The following is a 13,332-nucleotide window of genomic DNA, read 5'->3' on the forward strand; positions in this document are numbered from 1 at the left end:
AGACGTTCGAAAAACGAAACTTGGCATAATGCATCGCTGGCGTATACTCTAACGGTTCTCCTTTAGCCGTTACCAAAAATTGCGCGTGCAACGAGAAAATGAAAGTCTCGTGACGAAGGTCACGCCACATACGGGACACGTGAAAATGGAACACGTTGCACGAATATAGATCCTAATTTTTAGTGTCTTGGCATTGCTCTTTCCTCTGTGCGTGTATAATTGAATATGCAACGGCTGTTGGAATAGAACTTGGCCTAGTAGTTAAAGCCAAAGATTATCAAATACGGGATATGCGTTACAAATAATGGGTTCCCATATAAATTGCTCTGTGTACGTAATTATTTGTCAATTTCGCTCCTGTGTACAACGCAGATCGCAAACAATTTCAGACTAGACCGGACAATGGCAAACATGATCGAATTACACAGTTCTGGTGGTAGACTCTTTCATACACTCTTTGGCATACTTGATTGGAGCTTCATCCATTGTCTCTGGTTGTCATGAACAACCATCACAAATACTGCTCTGTGATTGGCCCGAACTGTGCAACAGCGTTGATGGCGGTCAAAGGATCAAATCTGCTTGAATGAAACAAAAATTTTCAGCATTCCTTTCGGTTTCTTTAATCAACAAAAGAATAGAGTTCGGGTAATTCTAAAGCGCTTTCTAAGTTTCACAGCCGTACATAACGTACAAAAAGAGATATCCGTGGAGAAGAAGTGGAAGAAAAATCAGAACAAAATTGGCGCATGGGCCTCCGAGGCTAGCAACTGTTTTCTAGGTTGTTAGATGATTATTGACCAAAAAAATATAATATAGCACACAACGTGCAAAAATTTCATTTCGTTATTTTTGAGAAATTTTAGTCTATATTTACTATGTTTCCTAGGCGTGCAAAAAGACGACCACGCCCCCACAACGCTTCAAAACCGGGGCAATCCCTACATACAGGGTACTACCGGACCCTGTGATATACGTCAACTCTGACACGACTATATCTATATTCGCTGAGTCCGACTACTATAGAATGCAGGGAGCCATTTGAGACCGCTTTCTTTCTACGATTTGGTCGAAATGTCGCCGATTGTCTTACTCGATATACATGAATATACAGTAAGCATAATGTGTGCACTTATGAGATAATGTATTGTCTTACAATATGCCTAGTCTTATATCCTACTTGTAACCTTACACGCTCTATTACAATATATTATCATACTTATCCTTATACATTGCCTTATCTTTACCAAAAAACTAGCAACTTTGAGTTCTTATACTGATTACTCTAATCAAATCACTACTTGCCCACAAGACGCATTTGTACGGAATTTGTTGACCCAAGAGGAATCCAAGCACTAGTAGCTTGTCGACTAATCCCATTGGACAAGTCTCCTGGTATACGTCCAATTGGTGTTGGAGAAACGTTCAGAAGGATCATTGCCAAATCGATAATGTCTATAGTGAAGGATAATGTCTGCTGTTGTTCAGGGCCTTTGCAAGTATGTGCTGGTCAAGAAGGAGGATGTGAAGGAGCTGTTCAGGCAATGAGAGCAATATTTGAAGATGATGCTACAGACTGTGTTCTGTTGGTAGACGCAAGTAATGCGTTCAATGCTTTGAACCGTCGAGTTGCTTTGCACAATGCTCGCATACTATGCCCTATTATTGCAACAGCTTTAATTAACACCTACAGAGTTGACATATTGATGTATGTGATTGGAGGAGAGACTATACAGTCAACTGAAGGTACTACACAGGGTGATCCTCTGGCCATGTCAATGTTTGCGATTGGCATTAGTCCTCTCATCACCAAAGTTATGGGTACGTGCAAGCAAGTTTGGTTTGCTGATGATGCTACTGGGGCAGGATCCATTAAGAATGTGAGAAAATGGTGGGATGCTATTACAGAGCATGGACCAGAATTTGGCTATTTTGCTAATGCTAACAAAACATGGCTGATCGTGAAAGAGAACAAGCAGGAGCAGGAAAGAGATATTTTTGGAGACACTTCTGTTCAGATAACAACATCAGGGAAGAGACACCTTGGTGCTGCTCTTGGTAGTTCATCCTTTGTTGAAGAATACGTCAGCAGAAAGGTAGATAAATGGGTCATGCAAGTGAAACGCTTGTCAGAGATTGCATTAACACAACCACATGTTGCTTATTCTGCATTTACTCATGGCTTGTCATGTCAATGGTCATACATATCAAAAACTGTCGAAAACATCTCTTCCATGATGCAGCCGCTTGAGGAAGCCATTCGTGATTATTTCATTCCTGCCATAACCGGCCAGCAACATTGTAGCCAAGACGTGAGAGATTTGTTGGCTCTACCTTGTCGACTTGGAGGTTTGAACTTGACTAATCCAACTCACACGTCCGATGTTGAGTTCAAGTCTTCCTGTCGTATCACAGCACCATTAGCAGCTCTCATAATACAACAAGAACAGTGCTACAATGTGGCTGTCGAAGCTGTTCAGAAAGAAAAATCTGCCACAAAATTTGAAAAACCGGCTTCTCAGAAACAAGCTTTAGTAGAAATAGAAGCTAATTACCCAGCATCTATGAAGCGATGCGTTGAACTTGCCTCTGAAAAGGGTGCATCAAATTGGCTATCCGTTTTACCGGTTGAAGAACATGGTTTTCATTTCAGCAAAGGAGATTTTCGTGATGCTTTATGCATGCGCTATGGTTGGATGTTACCAAATCTACCTTCAAAATGTGCCTGTAGATCTGCTTTCAACGTTGACCATGCAATGGTATGTCCTAAAGGTGGCTTTCCGACGCTAAGGCACAATGAAATTAGGGATATAACTGCCGATCTTTTGACTGAAGTGTGTCGTGATGTAGCGATAGAACCGATGTTACAACCTCTGACTGGAGAAAAGTTTCAGAAGAAAACAGCGAACATGTCTGACGAGGCTAGACTTGATCTTTCAGCGAGAGGAGTCTGGACAAAAGGAGACCGTGCATTTTTTGATGTAAGGGTATTTTACCCAAACGCGCGATCCAATAGTCAAGGCTCTTTGAGATCAGCATTCAACATCCATGAATGTGGGAAAAAACGTGAATATGCGCATCGAGTACTGGAAGTGGAACATGCCAGCTTCACTCCGTTGGTTTTTTCCTCTACCGGTGGCATGGGCTCTGAAACTTCCACCTTCTACAAACATCTTGCCAGTTTAATTGCCAACAAAACTGAAAAGAAATATAGTTCAGTGATGGAACTTCTGAGATGTCGGATCAGCTTTTCTCTAATAAGATCTTCTGTTTTGTGCATTCGCGGAAGTAGATCAGCCAAGCACAGGTCTCTAAAATGTCATGACATGGATTTAATCAACAGTGAGGCTTGCCTCACTAAGTAGATTGTGACGTTGACTTAAGTGGGTTTGTTTAATTGAATGGATTGATATAGTGTTGTGTTGAGTGCCGTTGTAGTGGCTTTTGTAGTATGGGCATGACCGGTGGATGCTTTTGCTGAGTAATATACTACTACTACTACTACTACTACTAATACTACTACAGTCTTCTAAGTATCTTGGTTGTATGACTGGTCTTCCACTTCTTGTTGTCGTACTTGTTTCATGATTAATCTTGGGTGTTGTCTTCTTGTCTCCTCGAGTGTTTGCTGTGTTCGAACTTTGAGTTGACGTCTCCTTGTTAGTCGTTGTTTTCTTTGCAATAGTTGTTTTCTTTTCATGTGTTGTGTGGGGCGTTGGTAGAGTCTCTTTTGTCGGTCTCAGATGTATACGATTTCGTCTATATGTCTGTCCGTTTGTTGTCTCGACTTCATACGATCTTGGTGACAGTTGCATTTCCACCGTTCCTTGTCTCCATTCTCTAGTGTTAGCGAATGGTTGTATTCTAGCATGTTGATCTGCTTGTAATTGTGGTTTATCTTTGGCTGTTCTGTTGAAATACATACTCTGTCTTGACCTGTTGGCTGCCAATTAACTGGCTAGAGTTATCAATTAGTTTTGGCTGCAATAACAGCTTGACTGTTGGTAAGAGTGTTTTTGTCCTCCTATACATTAGTCTTTGTAAAAGGCTGCTTGTCATTCTGTAGGTGTAGTACGATAATCCAAAAGTGCTAGATAAGGGTCAGTCATTGATGTAAGGGACTTCCTTATCAGTTTCTTTACAGTCTTCACCGCATTCTCAGCTTTAACATTTGATTCGGGATGATTGGACTGCTTGTTTGGTGATCAAACTACCAATTATGTGTGAATTTCCTGAATTGCATGGAACTGATTGCGGTCCATGATCCGTGATCAACACATCTGGAATGCCATACCTAGCAAAGTGCTGTTTCAATATACGAATCACTGCATCAGACGATGTCGACTGAAGACCATCTACTTCACAGAAATTGCTGTAATAATCCACTGTTGCTATATAGTCCTTGCCTGAGAAAGAAAATAGATCTGCTCCGACTCGTCCCCATGGTCGGTCTGGAATAAGATAGGCTTGCATTGATTCTTGTTGTTGCTTTGGTTGAAATGTGTTGCACATATAGCATTTGCTATAGTGGTGATGACGGCGCATCCGGGGCTGCAATCCACTCAGCGTCTAGGGCGAGGCTATCATCAGTTAGCCGGTGTCCTAATGAGCTAACCGGTGTGCTCATGTCTACATAACCGGTGTCCTCATGAGTTTGCCGGAGTTCTAATGTCGTAGCGTAATTTGGCATACATAATGCGCCATATATTAGACCCTGTACAATGTATAGCCCCTATTTTGTTCACGGGTACTATTTTGTTCACGGCCCCTGTTTTTTCATATTTGCCCCTATTTTGTTCATATGTGCTCACTTTTTTGTTCACTGCCCCTATTTTGTTCACGCCCCTATTTTGTTCACGGACCTATTTTGTTTACGCACATTTCTTCCTCTCTATTCGTGTTTTCGTGGCACAAATTTCTTTCCTCCTAGCAAATGTGGTCTAGAGACGGCAAACTACATAGAAATAAAGAAAAGTAACCTTGTTCTGGACAGCAAGTTGCCTATTCTGTCGATTCTCAAGCGAACAAAACAGTACCCGTGAACAAAATAGGGGCTGCTAGCAGCCCCTATTTCTCACAGCCTTTACTTTGTTCACGGCCCCTATGTTGGTCACAGCCCGTATTTTGCTTACAGCCCGTATTTTGCTTACAGCCCCTTTTTTGTTCACAGTCCCTTTTGTTCACAAGACCTATTACTCGTTCACAGCCCCTGTTCTGTTCGCAGCCCCTATTTTGTTCACAAGGCCTATTACGTGTTCACAGCCTCTATTTTGTGCACCAAACCTATTACGCGTTCACAGCCTCTTTTCTGTTCACAGCCGCACAGCCCCTATTTGTTCACAACATCTGGTAGTGTTTACAACCCCCTACTTTCTTTACAGCTCATATTTTCTTCACATCCCTATTCCGTCTAAACAAGTGTAGTTCCGGGAAGAATGAAGTCTCGTAACAGCGGGAGACTATTTGTCTAGAGCAACTAATTGGTTTCGGCTTTCCTACGTCTCAAATCGGCACGATTTACTCAGAGCCGTATATATATATATATATATATATATATATATATATATATATATATATATATATATATATATATATATATATATATATATTGTTGTGGCTTCACGAGACCGATGCGAATGACATGACAATGGTTATCAGAGGCGACGGAAGCAAATTTAAAGTGGTCCGGCCTAACGCGCGCTAGGTGGGCGTAATCATATAACGGTTAACGCACGCTAAACATTTCTCTAAAAGCTTGAATACCATACAGAGAACGCAAGATTAACATATAGTAACTACTAGAACAACATGTGTCAAACCTTACAAGGCTATTTCTGTAAGTAAATCTACATTGAGCCAAAAATGTTTCTTCTGTGTTCTGATTCCCTACAGAAATCATCTATGCATAGTTCTAGATCAAGACTATCACATGCTTCTTTGTGCACATGCAACATTAAAAGGTGATTTAACCTTGCCTGTGTCATAGTGCACCGAAGGTATGTTTTAACAATGCGGAGAGCTGAGAACGTTCTTTCACTAGTTGCATTTGTTGCAGGAGCAACAAGGATCAAGCGTATAAGTTTGACCACCTCAGACAACAGCAGTTGGCCGGGTTTCCCTAGTGACTTAACATAGTCCACAGCATCCATCAGGGCTGGTGTGACTGCCGTTTCTCTAAAGTGAGAATACAGTATCAATAGCTGCGTCTGGAGGATATTGCTGTCAAAGTCTGTGCAGTACAACTCCTGTGTGCTAGACAGGTCATCCGTATAGCTCTCTCCAGCAGCACCCTTCAGAAGTGTGCATTCAAGCTTGCTGTATATCTTATAGTGTGGCTGGTCAAATCTGCTTTTGATAGACTGAATTGCCATATCGAAAGCGGAAAAATACATAACCCGGTAATGATCTTCTATACATGTTGCGAAGTGTCCCGAACTTCCTTCATCATATCGGCAAGGACGCTTCCTTTTCCGAGGAAGGGAAGGCTCTGCAACATCTTCTTTGCTTTGTTTCTCTATCAACTTTTCCCAGAAATTTGAGAATTCAGCTTCTGTACGCATTAGTGCAAGAGATTTGATGGTAAGTTCTGCTAACACTTGACCTTGTGCAGCAGACATCTTCTTGTGCTGAAGAGCTTTGCTCAGATTGTCAACCAACTTCAAGACTTTTTCTCCTAATGCTACTCCAAAGAGAAAGTCAAATGAAGAAAACTGAGCAGCAACACCAGTACACCGAGCAGACATCTCTGGGTCTCGTTTTGCCATATCTGCAAAACTTTCTAAGCTGGATTGGATGACCGAAAAGTTTTGCATAACACTCTGTAGAGAAGCTGCTCGAACGGTCCATCTCGTAGGGCATAGTGTCCTAAATCCAGGGTCTTGAGGAGCCATCTCAGCTTGAAGTCGCTTGTACTCAGACTTTCTTTTTGCTGAGTACTTGAGAAGTTTTGACAGTTCAAATGTTGTGTCAAGGGCATATTTGATAGGGATTATGTCTTTGATGGTGTCTTGGCAGGCTAGATTGAGGCTATGACCATAGCAGTGAGTGAACAATGCTCGTGGTTCATCTTGAGTGAGTTGAGCAGCAACTCCTGATAGACATCCTTTCATCACAGATGCACCATCATAGCACTGACCACGACAGTTGGTCAGACTAAGGTTCATACGAACAAGAACATCCCTGATAATTGCTACAATGGACTTAGCATCAGTTGAAGCAGTGATGTGCAGCCCAATAAAATCCTCATGAGGCTCTAGGTCTTCATCCACCCATCGTAGAACTATTACAACCTGCTCCTGGGTACTTGCGTCAGTGGTTTCGTCTACCATAATGGTGTATGGTGTGCCTTCAAGTTTGGCTGAGACATCTCGAAGAATTCGAAGTGACATCACCTTCAGCAGCTCATTCTGTATGTCTGCACTTGTGTACTTATTTGTCTTTTTCTGCAACCAATCGGAGAGATCTGTAGAAAGCTCACAAAAAAAGACGAAGGAGCTGTGACAAATTGCTATCAATCTCTTTGGTGAGGGCGGAACCGCGGAGGGCAATACCTTGACGTGCCAGGAACCTCAGCGCCCTGAGAATGCGAAGGAGGCTGGCCCGGTTTCTCTTTCTGTCTTCAACCAATCGAGTTCTTAGTAGTTCACCAACGTGCTTTGTTGTGGCAGGTAGCGTGATCAGTGACTCAACCGCTTCTCTGTGGCAGTCTGATTTCGCGTGTGAACGAAATAAGCGGGTGGCATCATTCCAGTTTTGAACTCCGCGATAGATGAATGCCTGCTCAGCAGTCTTGCATTTCAGCTTGCCAGACTTCGCAGCCTTCACACAGACGTGACAGAACACTTTCTCAACGGAGTCGTGCCAATGAAGCCAAGGCCAGTTGTCGAACCAAGCAGCTTGAAATGATCTTGATTTTGGGGCTTTTTTCCCAAACGAAACTTTTGGAAATGAAGCACGGCGAGGCTGACAGGGCTGATCACCGACATCTGGAATCCCGTCAATCTGCATATATAGCACACGGAAATGGTTAGCGTGCGCTCTATCTACCGCTGCCGTGTCCTCGCGTTGCCAGCCTCATCTTTGTGACTGAGCGTAAATTTATAAATTACCGCCTGAAAATCTAGCTGTACAGAATGCTAACGTAACTAGAAATATATTACTTATTTAATCAGTTAACCCTAAACCGGAAGTATACGCTAATGGCCGACTGGCAAAAGTCCATTTTTCGAAAAGTGGTACGGCCATGGCCGTGCGGCCGACCCCCTTCCGACGCCCCTGAATTGGCAGAAGGACTACGAGATGGGAAATTAGTAGAATGTTTAGTGAGGTTCGTGTGAAGTGATTTGCTTGGTTTGTAAGTGTTGTTTGATGTTCATGAACCCGCAGTGTTCATACAACAGCTGGAAGAGAGCGATGAGTAACGCTACCGTATATGGGTAGCTACAGATTGTGTTACGTCACTAACTAGTTTACAGTAATACCCCATTCACACGAGCACAGTTCCAAACTGGGCCGAGCCGAGTCGAGCCGAGTAAGCCCGGGATAGTAAAGCGAGACAGTTCTTGTTCACACGACGTGTAGAGAAAAGCGAGCCAGCCGAGATCGTAAGCGTGTTCCTTTGTGCGCACGCTAGCTATGTTGTTTGTAGAGACACTGCACACCCGTTCGTGAGAATCCCGCTTCCTTCATTTGTTCCGCTAATTTGACGTAAACTTCTCTGTTTCTAGCACATCTTCAATTTGAACCTGGATGCTGTCCTCACCCCACAATTCAATAATGTACAAGGTTTCGTGCTATAAACACGCTATTTTCGTATCTAGTGAGCATGCGTGGCCGTCAGCCTGGCTTGGCACGTATTCACACAACGATTTGAAGTCACGCTGACTTGGGACAACCCGTGCTGGCACGGCAAGTTGTGGTGGGCCAGGCCAGCACGGCTCGGCCCAGCTCGGCCCGCATTTACACGACGATTTCGTTCAGCGCTGACCAATGCCAGTTCGCGCTGACCTCGGTAGGAGAGCTCGTGTGAATGGGGTAAGGCACTGTTCTAAGAAATAGACCATCTTTCAGTATTAGTATGTCACTCTGCGAAGTGTGTTTGCTTCGTATGGCGTGCCATTTCTGATAAACTAAGTGCATAGTGACTATAGCTCATCGTAGCAAGTGCATAGTGACGTTTGGTTCTAGAGTTACATACAACAGAGTGCCACAGTGCACAAACTGTTCCCTACGATATTGACAAGGTGCAAGCTACAATCCTATCTAGACATACGTATAGTCTGTGAGCCATACAAAGCAATCTCGTCGATTCGATAACACATGCAAACGGCAACACACACTCAGCAAAAGTAGGAATATCATGTCAGTCACTTGCATTTTCATTCAACACTTGAATTTCTTGTTTGAGAGACTCGGCTAAAAGCAATGTAGAAAAAGAGATTATTCAATAAAAATGAAATATATGACATGGTTCTTACCTTTCCCGATCTTGCTGTGACCAACTGGAAAAATCGTTTTTCGTAACTCAAGACATTTCTCTACATGCAGACTGCCTTGTGACCCTTCTTTCATAGCAAGAAATAACGTAGCAAGGTAAAAGTGACCTACACACATACAATCGCGCAGATTGACACAGAAAACGAAGATGAAAAGAGATCAACGCACAATCTGCGGTGAAATGACTAGTAGGTAGTGTATCTTGCAAAACTGACAAGGAAGATTGCAAATGGGCCATAGACGCCTCAAGTCTTGCGGCCTTGATTTCATACGAACCTAAACTCATCATACCTACGCACAATCACATTATAACAAGCTATGTGATGAGATTGATAATCAATTAATTTACGAATTGCAATATAAAGATGATCTGGAGAATGACTCTCTTGTTCCATTTCTATTGCTTCCAAACACAGCTTTAAAGCTTTTTCATAACATCCTTTCTCGTCGTGGTCGCGAGACAAGAGATACAAATCTAATTATTAATTCGATTTACAGCAATCCAACTTCACTTTAATTAAAAGCAAAATGTAAACTAACTTGCAGCAACGAGTTCGTCTCTTCCAGATGATTGCTCTTGTTGTTGCAGCAATTGTCTAGCTTTCTCGTGCCACGAGATGGCTTCATCGCAGTTTCCTCGTGATCGACAACAATTGCCCAAATGGATCATATCTGTAACATGGTAAGTTGAAAGCAGCATTAGTTCACAGGAAGTATCCATTACTGAAGAGCAGACCGTCCTTAAACACAAATGTTCACGAGACAGGAATGCATCATGATCAAAGTCTTGCAAATCGTTATGTTCGCAGGCTCATAGCTTAAATTATCTGGACATGAAAACTTATGCAAAGATTAATTACATAAGATAGTTACTGGGTAATCAGTATTAAGGTATCTCGTAAACTACAAAATAGAATGTCACTTTCATGTTTAAAAATAGAACATGCTCAATCAGAAATGATTCTGCAGCATTGGGACCGAAAGACGTATGGTCAAGTTATGCCAATTGCGTCTTTACGACTGTTCCAACAAAGTCATTATTATGGACAGTTTGCGAATCAACCCAAGGTATTTAGTATAAAAAGAGCGAAATTTGCATGTTGAATGCCCAACACAAGGTGACACCGTTCATATAGAGACGCAGCTGACATTGATAAATAATTTAACAATATACGGTAGACTTTCGTTTTTACAATGATTGTAAATAGATTTGTTAAAATTTCAATATATGTGATAAAAAAGTGGGTGAGTGATATAGTGTGTGCCTGAACATAGACTGTCAGTGGAACGTCTTCATCTTTCTATCTCATCACGATATTTATAGCACGAATTAGCATGTTGAGTGAAAATCGAGTAAGGATACAGAATAAGACGTACAGAAAACACTACATTATTTCACGCTTTCTACCTATCTCTCTAGAACAAAATTGTACAGTTACGTTTTATCAATAGAATATTGGAACGAATAGTCATGATGTCTCATAGTTTTAGTAAAATTGTTGTCATCAGTTGGATAGACATATTCTTAAGATTGTCGTCGCGAAGTTGAAAACATAATGAGACAGGTGCATGTCAAACCAATAGATTTGGTATAAAACATGAGATCGTGATGTTGGGTGAGTGAGCACGGTCTACAGATCATTACGATAGAAAGAAAGTCTAGACTACTGTACTCACACACGGCCAATTGAGAATGTGATGACGGTAATGACACGCTTGCAATATCCAACGCTTCTCTTGCCAATTTCCAAGCTTCATCTTTTCTATCAAGTAAATTGTACGTATTGGAAAGGTGAAGTATAGCTAGGTAAACATAATAATATTAATAAATATGTATTTATATCTTTTATGACTCAGGATTTTATACTAAGTGCCAAGAAGGGATGAGAAGATGAGAAGCATAATCGGCTGATTGTGAGTGCCTCCTCCAGTAAATTCAAACTTTTCTCAAGGTTTCCGATCTCTCCGTAGCAGTAACCAAGATTCATGAGAGCTAAAATAAAAAACACTGACTTACAATTTCCATCTTTCCAATATTCCAACGTGTACGATTAGAAAGCAAAATAGCTGCATCTTTCCATGTACGTACTCGTAGATTTTTCCACTAGATTCCCGTCCTCGCATCGCATTTTCAACTCGAGCGACTCTTCGTATGTCTTTATCGCCTCTTTGTATTTCCTCCCTTGTCGATATGTGAGAGCAAGGTTATTTAGCACTAAAAACACAATCATAATACTTAATTTGTGTAAAATAATTTAATCTACATTCTCCTATTTATTCATACTATTGACTAATTATCTTGTTTGCCATCTGTTAAACTGCGTATATCATACAATTGTTTTCTGTCATTGATCTACAATAGCCTCGTCCCCAGACTCTCTCGCATTAGTCTTGTCCTGTGCCCGTATAACAATTCCAGTCGCTATAGTGTCTGGGATCATCCCGCCTACTTCCTGCCATATCTCCTTACTAAATGCTCACTAAGTGTCACCTTCCAACGTCATCAACTGTTACCCCCAACGTCATCAAGTGTCCTGTAACTTCAAAATCAAATTAGCGTTAGTCTAATCCAATAAACCTACCACACGGGATGCTGTGACCATTGTTTGGTGTTTGTGGCATATCCAGCACTTGCAGACAACTGAAGCATGTTCAAAAGGTAAGTCTAGAGAGTGTTGGTGACGGGTGTCGTGTAGGCTTGTAGTCTGATCGAGATCTACAATTGGCGGAGTGATGACCTTCTACGTAGTTCACACGCGGCCATTAGCGTTTGCGCGCAGACTAGACTCTGTAGCAAAAAGCGCGCAATGGCCAGGGAAGGGGTTGATCTTGACATGAAACTACGGTCTGGTTGGTCAACTTGAAGCTTCCAGGGCTATTGTTTCGCAAAAGATGTATTTGTTTTCATACTTGAAGACTTCTCGAAGGGTAGACGGTAGTTTCATGTCAAAATCAACCCCTTCCCTTGTCATTTCGCACTTTTTGCTAAAGAGTATAGTCTGCGCGGAAATGCTAATGACCGCTTAGAAGATGAGCTTATGAACTACGTAAAAGATCATCACTCCGCCAATTGTAGATCTCAGACACAAGCGTAAACGCAACACCCGTAACGAACACTCCATAGACTTACCTTTCCAACATGCTTCAGTTGTCTGCAAGTGCTGGATATGCGACGAACACCAAACTTTGGTCATAGCATCCCGTGTGGTACGTTTATTGGATTAGACTAAGGCTAATTTGATTTTAAAGTTACGGGACACTTGATGACGTTGGGGATGAAAGTTGATGAGGTTGGGGTAACACTTAGTGAGCATTTAGTAAGGAGATATGGCAGGAAGTAGGCGGGATGATCCCAGACTCTCTCGCGCCTGAAATTGTCATACGGGCACCTGACAAGACAAGCGCAAGAGAGTCTGGAAATGAGGCTAGATCTACAATTCTCTATCTCAATCGTTCCATCTCTTTGTCATCGTGAGCTTGTGTTATAATTTGCAACGCCTTTTGGACAAAACAGTGCTACGGACGACTGATCTAAGGATCGTTCGAGAATGCGAATTGTGGATGTGATGACATTAGAAAGCTCTGCCTTCTTGCCGTCAGTGGTTCTTCTCTAAAGGAAAATTGTGTCTTTAGAGTTGTTTTCCGACATATATATTACTTCCTAGCAGAATTGCTCATTTATATATTTATATATATATATATATATATATATATATATATATATATATATATATATATATATATATAGTATACGGATTAGGTAGAATCTCTGCTTGAGTGTTTGTTTATCTTTGTCCTTTTCATATCCGAAAAGAAACGTTCAGCGCGCCGTCTGGC

At 41.8% G+C, this 13,332-nt stretch overlaps 2 protein-coding genes across 2 annotated transcripts; both read right to left on the bottom strand.

The window, feature by feature from the left end:
* Positions 1-5,846: 5,846 nt before the first annotated feature.
* Positions 5,847-7,163, bottom strand: LOC134181793 (zinc finger MYM-type protein 1-like). Its single transcript, XM_062649060.1, has one exon. It carries the CDS (start codon positions 7,161-7,163, stop codon positions 5,847-5,849), a length of 1,317 nt encoding a protein of 438 aa, XP_062505044.1.
* Positions 7,164-9,122: 1,959 nt separating this feature from the next.
* Positions 9,123-11,763, bottom strand: LOC134182266 (kinesin light chain-like). The gene is made up of 8 exons (XM_062649662.1): positions 11,585-11,763; positions 11,363-11,488; positions 11,173-11,298; positions 10,036-10,167; positions 9,845-9,970; positions 9,664-9,786; positions 9,477-9,602; positions 9,123-9,414 (listed from the first exon to the last, which is right to left on the bottom strand). Exons 1-8 carry the CDS (start codon positions 11,724-11,726, stop codon positions 9,362-9,364), a joined length of 954 nt encoding a protein of 317 aa, XP_062505646.1. The 5' UTR covers positions 11,727-11,763; the 3' UTR covers positions 9,123-9,361.
* Between the last annotated feature and the right edge of the window lie 1,569 nt (positions 11,764-13,332).

Source organism: Corticium candelabrum, chromosome 7 (genome assembly GCF_963422355.1).
Source record: "Corticium candelabrum chromosome 7, ooCorCand1.1, whole genome shotgun sequence".
NCBI lineage: Eukaryota > Metazoa > Porifera > Homoscleromorpha > Homosclerophorida > Plakinidae > Corticium > Corticium candelabrum.

Bases quoted from the DNA above. Each gene is read 5' to 3' on its own strand.
- LOC134181793 (XM_062649060.1), bottom strand. From the start codon at position 7,163: ATGAACCTTAGTCTGACCAACTGTCGTGGTCAGTGCTATGATGGTGCA.
- LOC134182266 (XM_062649662.1), bottom strand. From the start codon at position 11,726: ATGATTGTGTTTTTAGTGCTAAATAACCTTGCTCTCACATATCGACAA. The intron at 11,299-11,362 runs GTATAAAATCCT...ATGTTTACCTAG, and splicing joins TCATCCCTTCTTGGCACTTA to CTATACTTCACCTTTCCAAT. The intron at 9,603-9,663 runs GTGCGTTGATCT...GTATGTGTGTAG, and splicing joins TAGTCATTTCACCGCAGATT to GTCACTTTTACCTTGCTACG.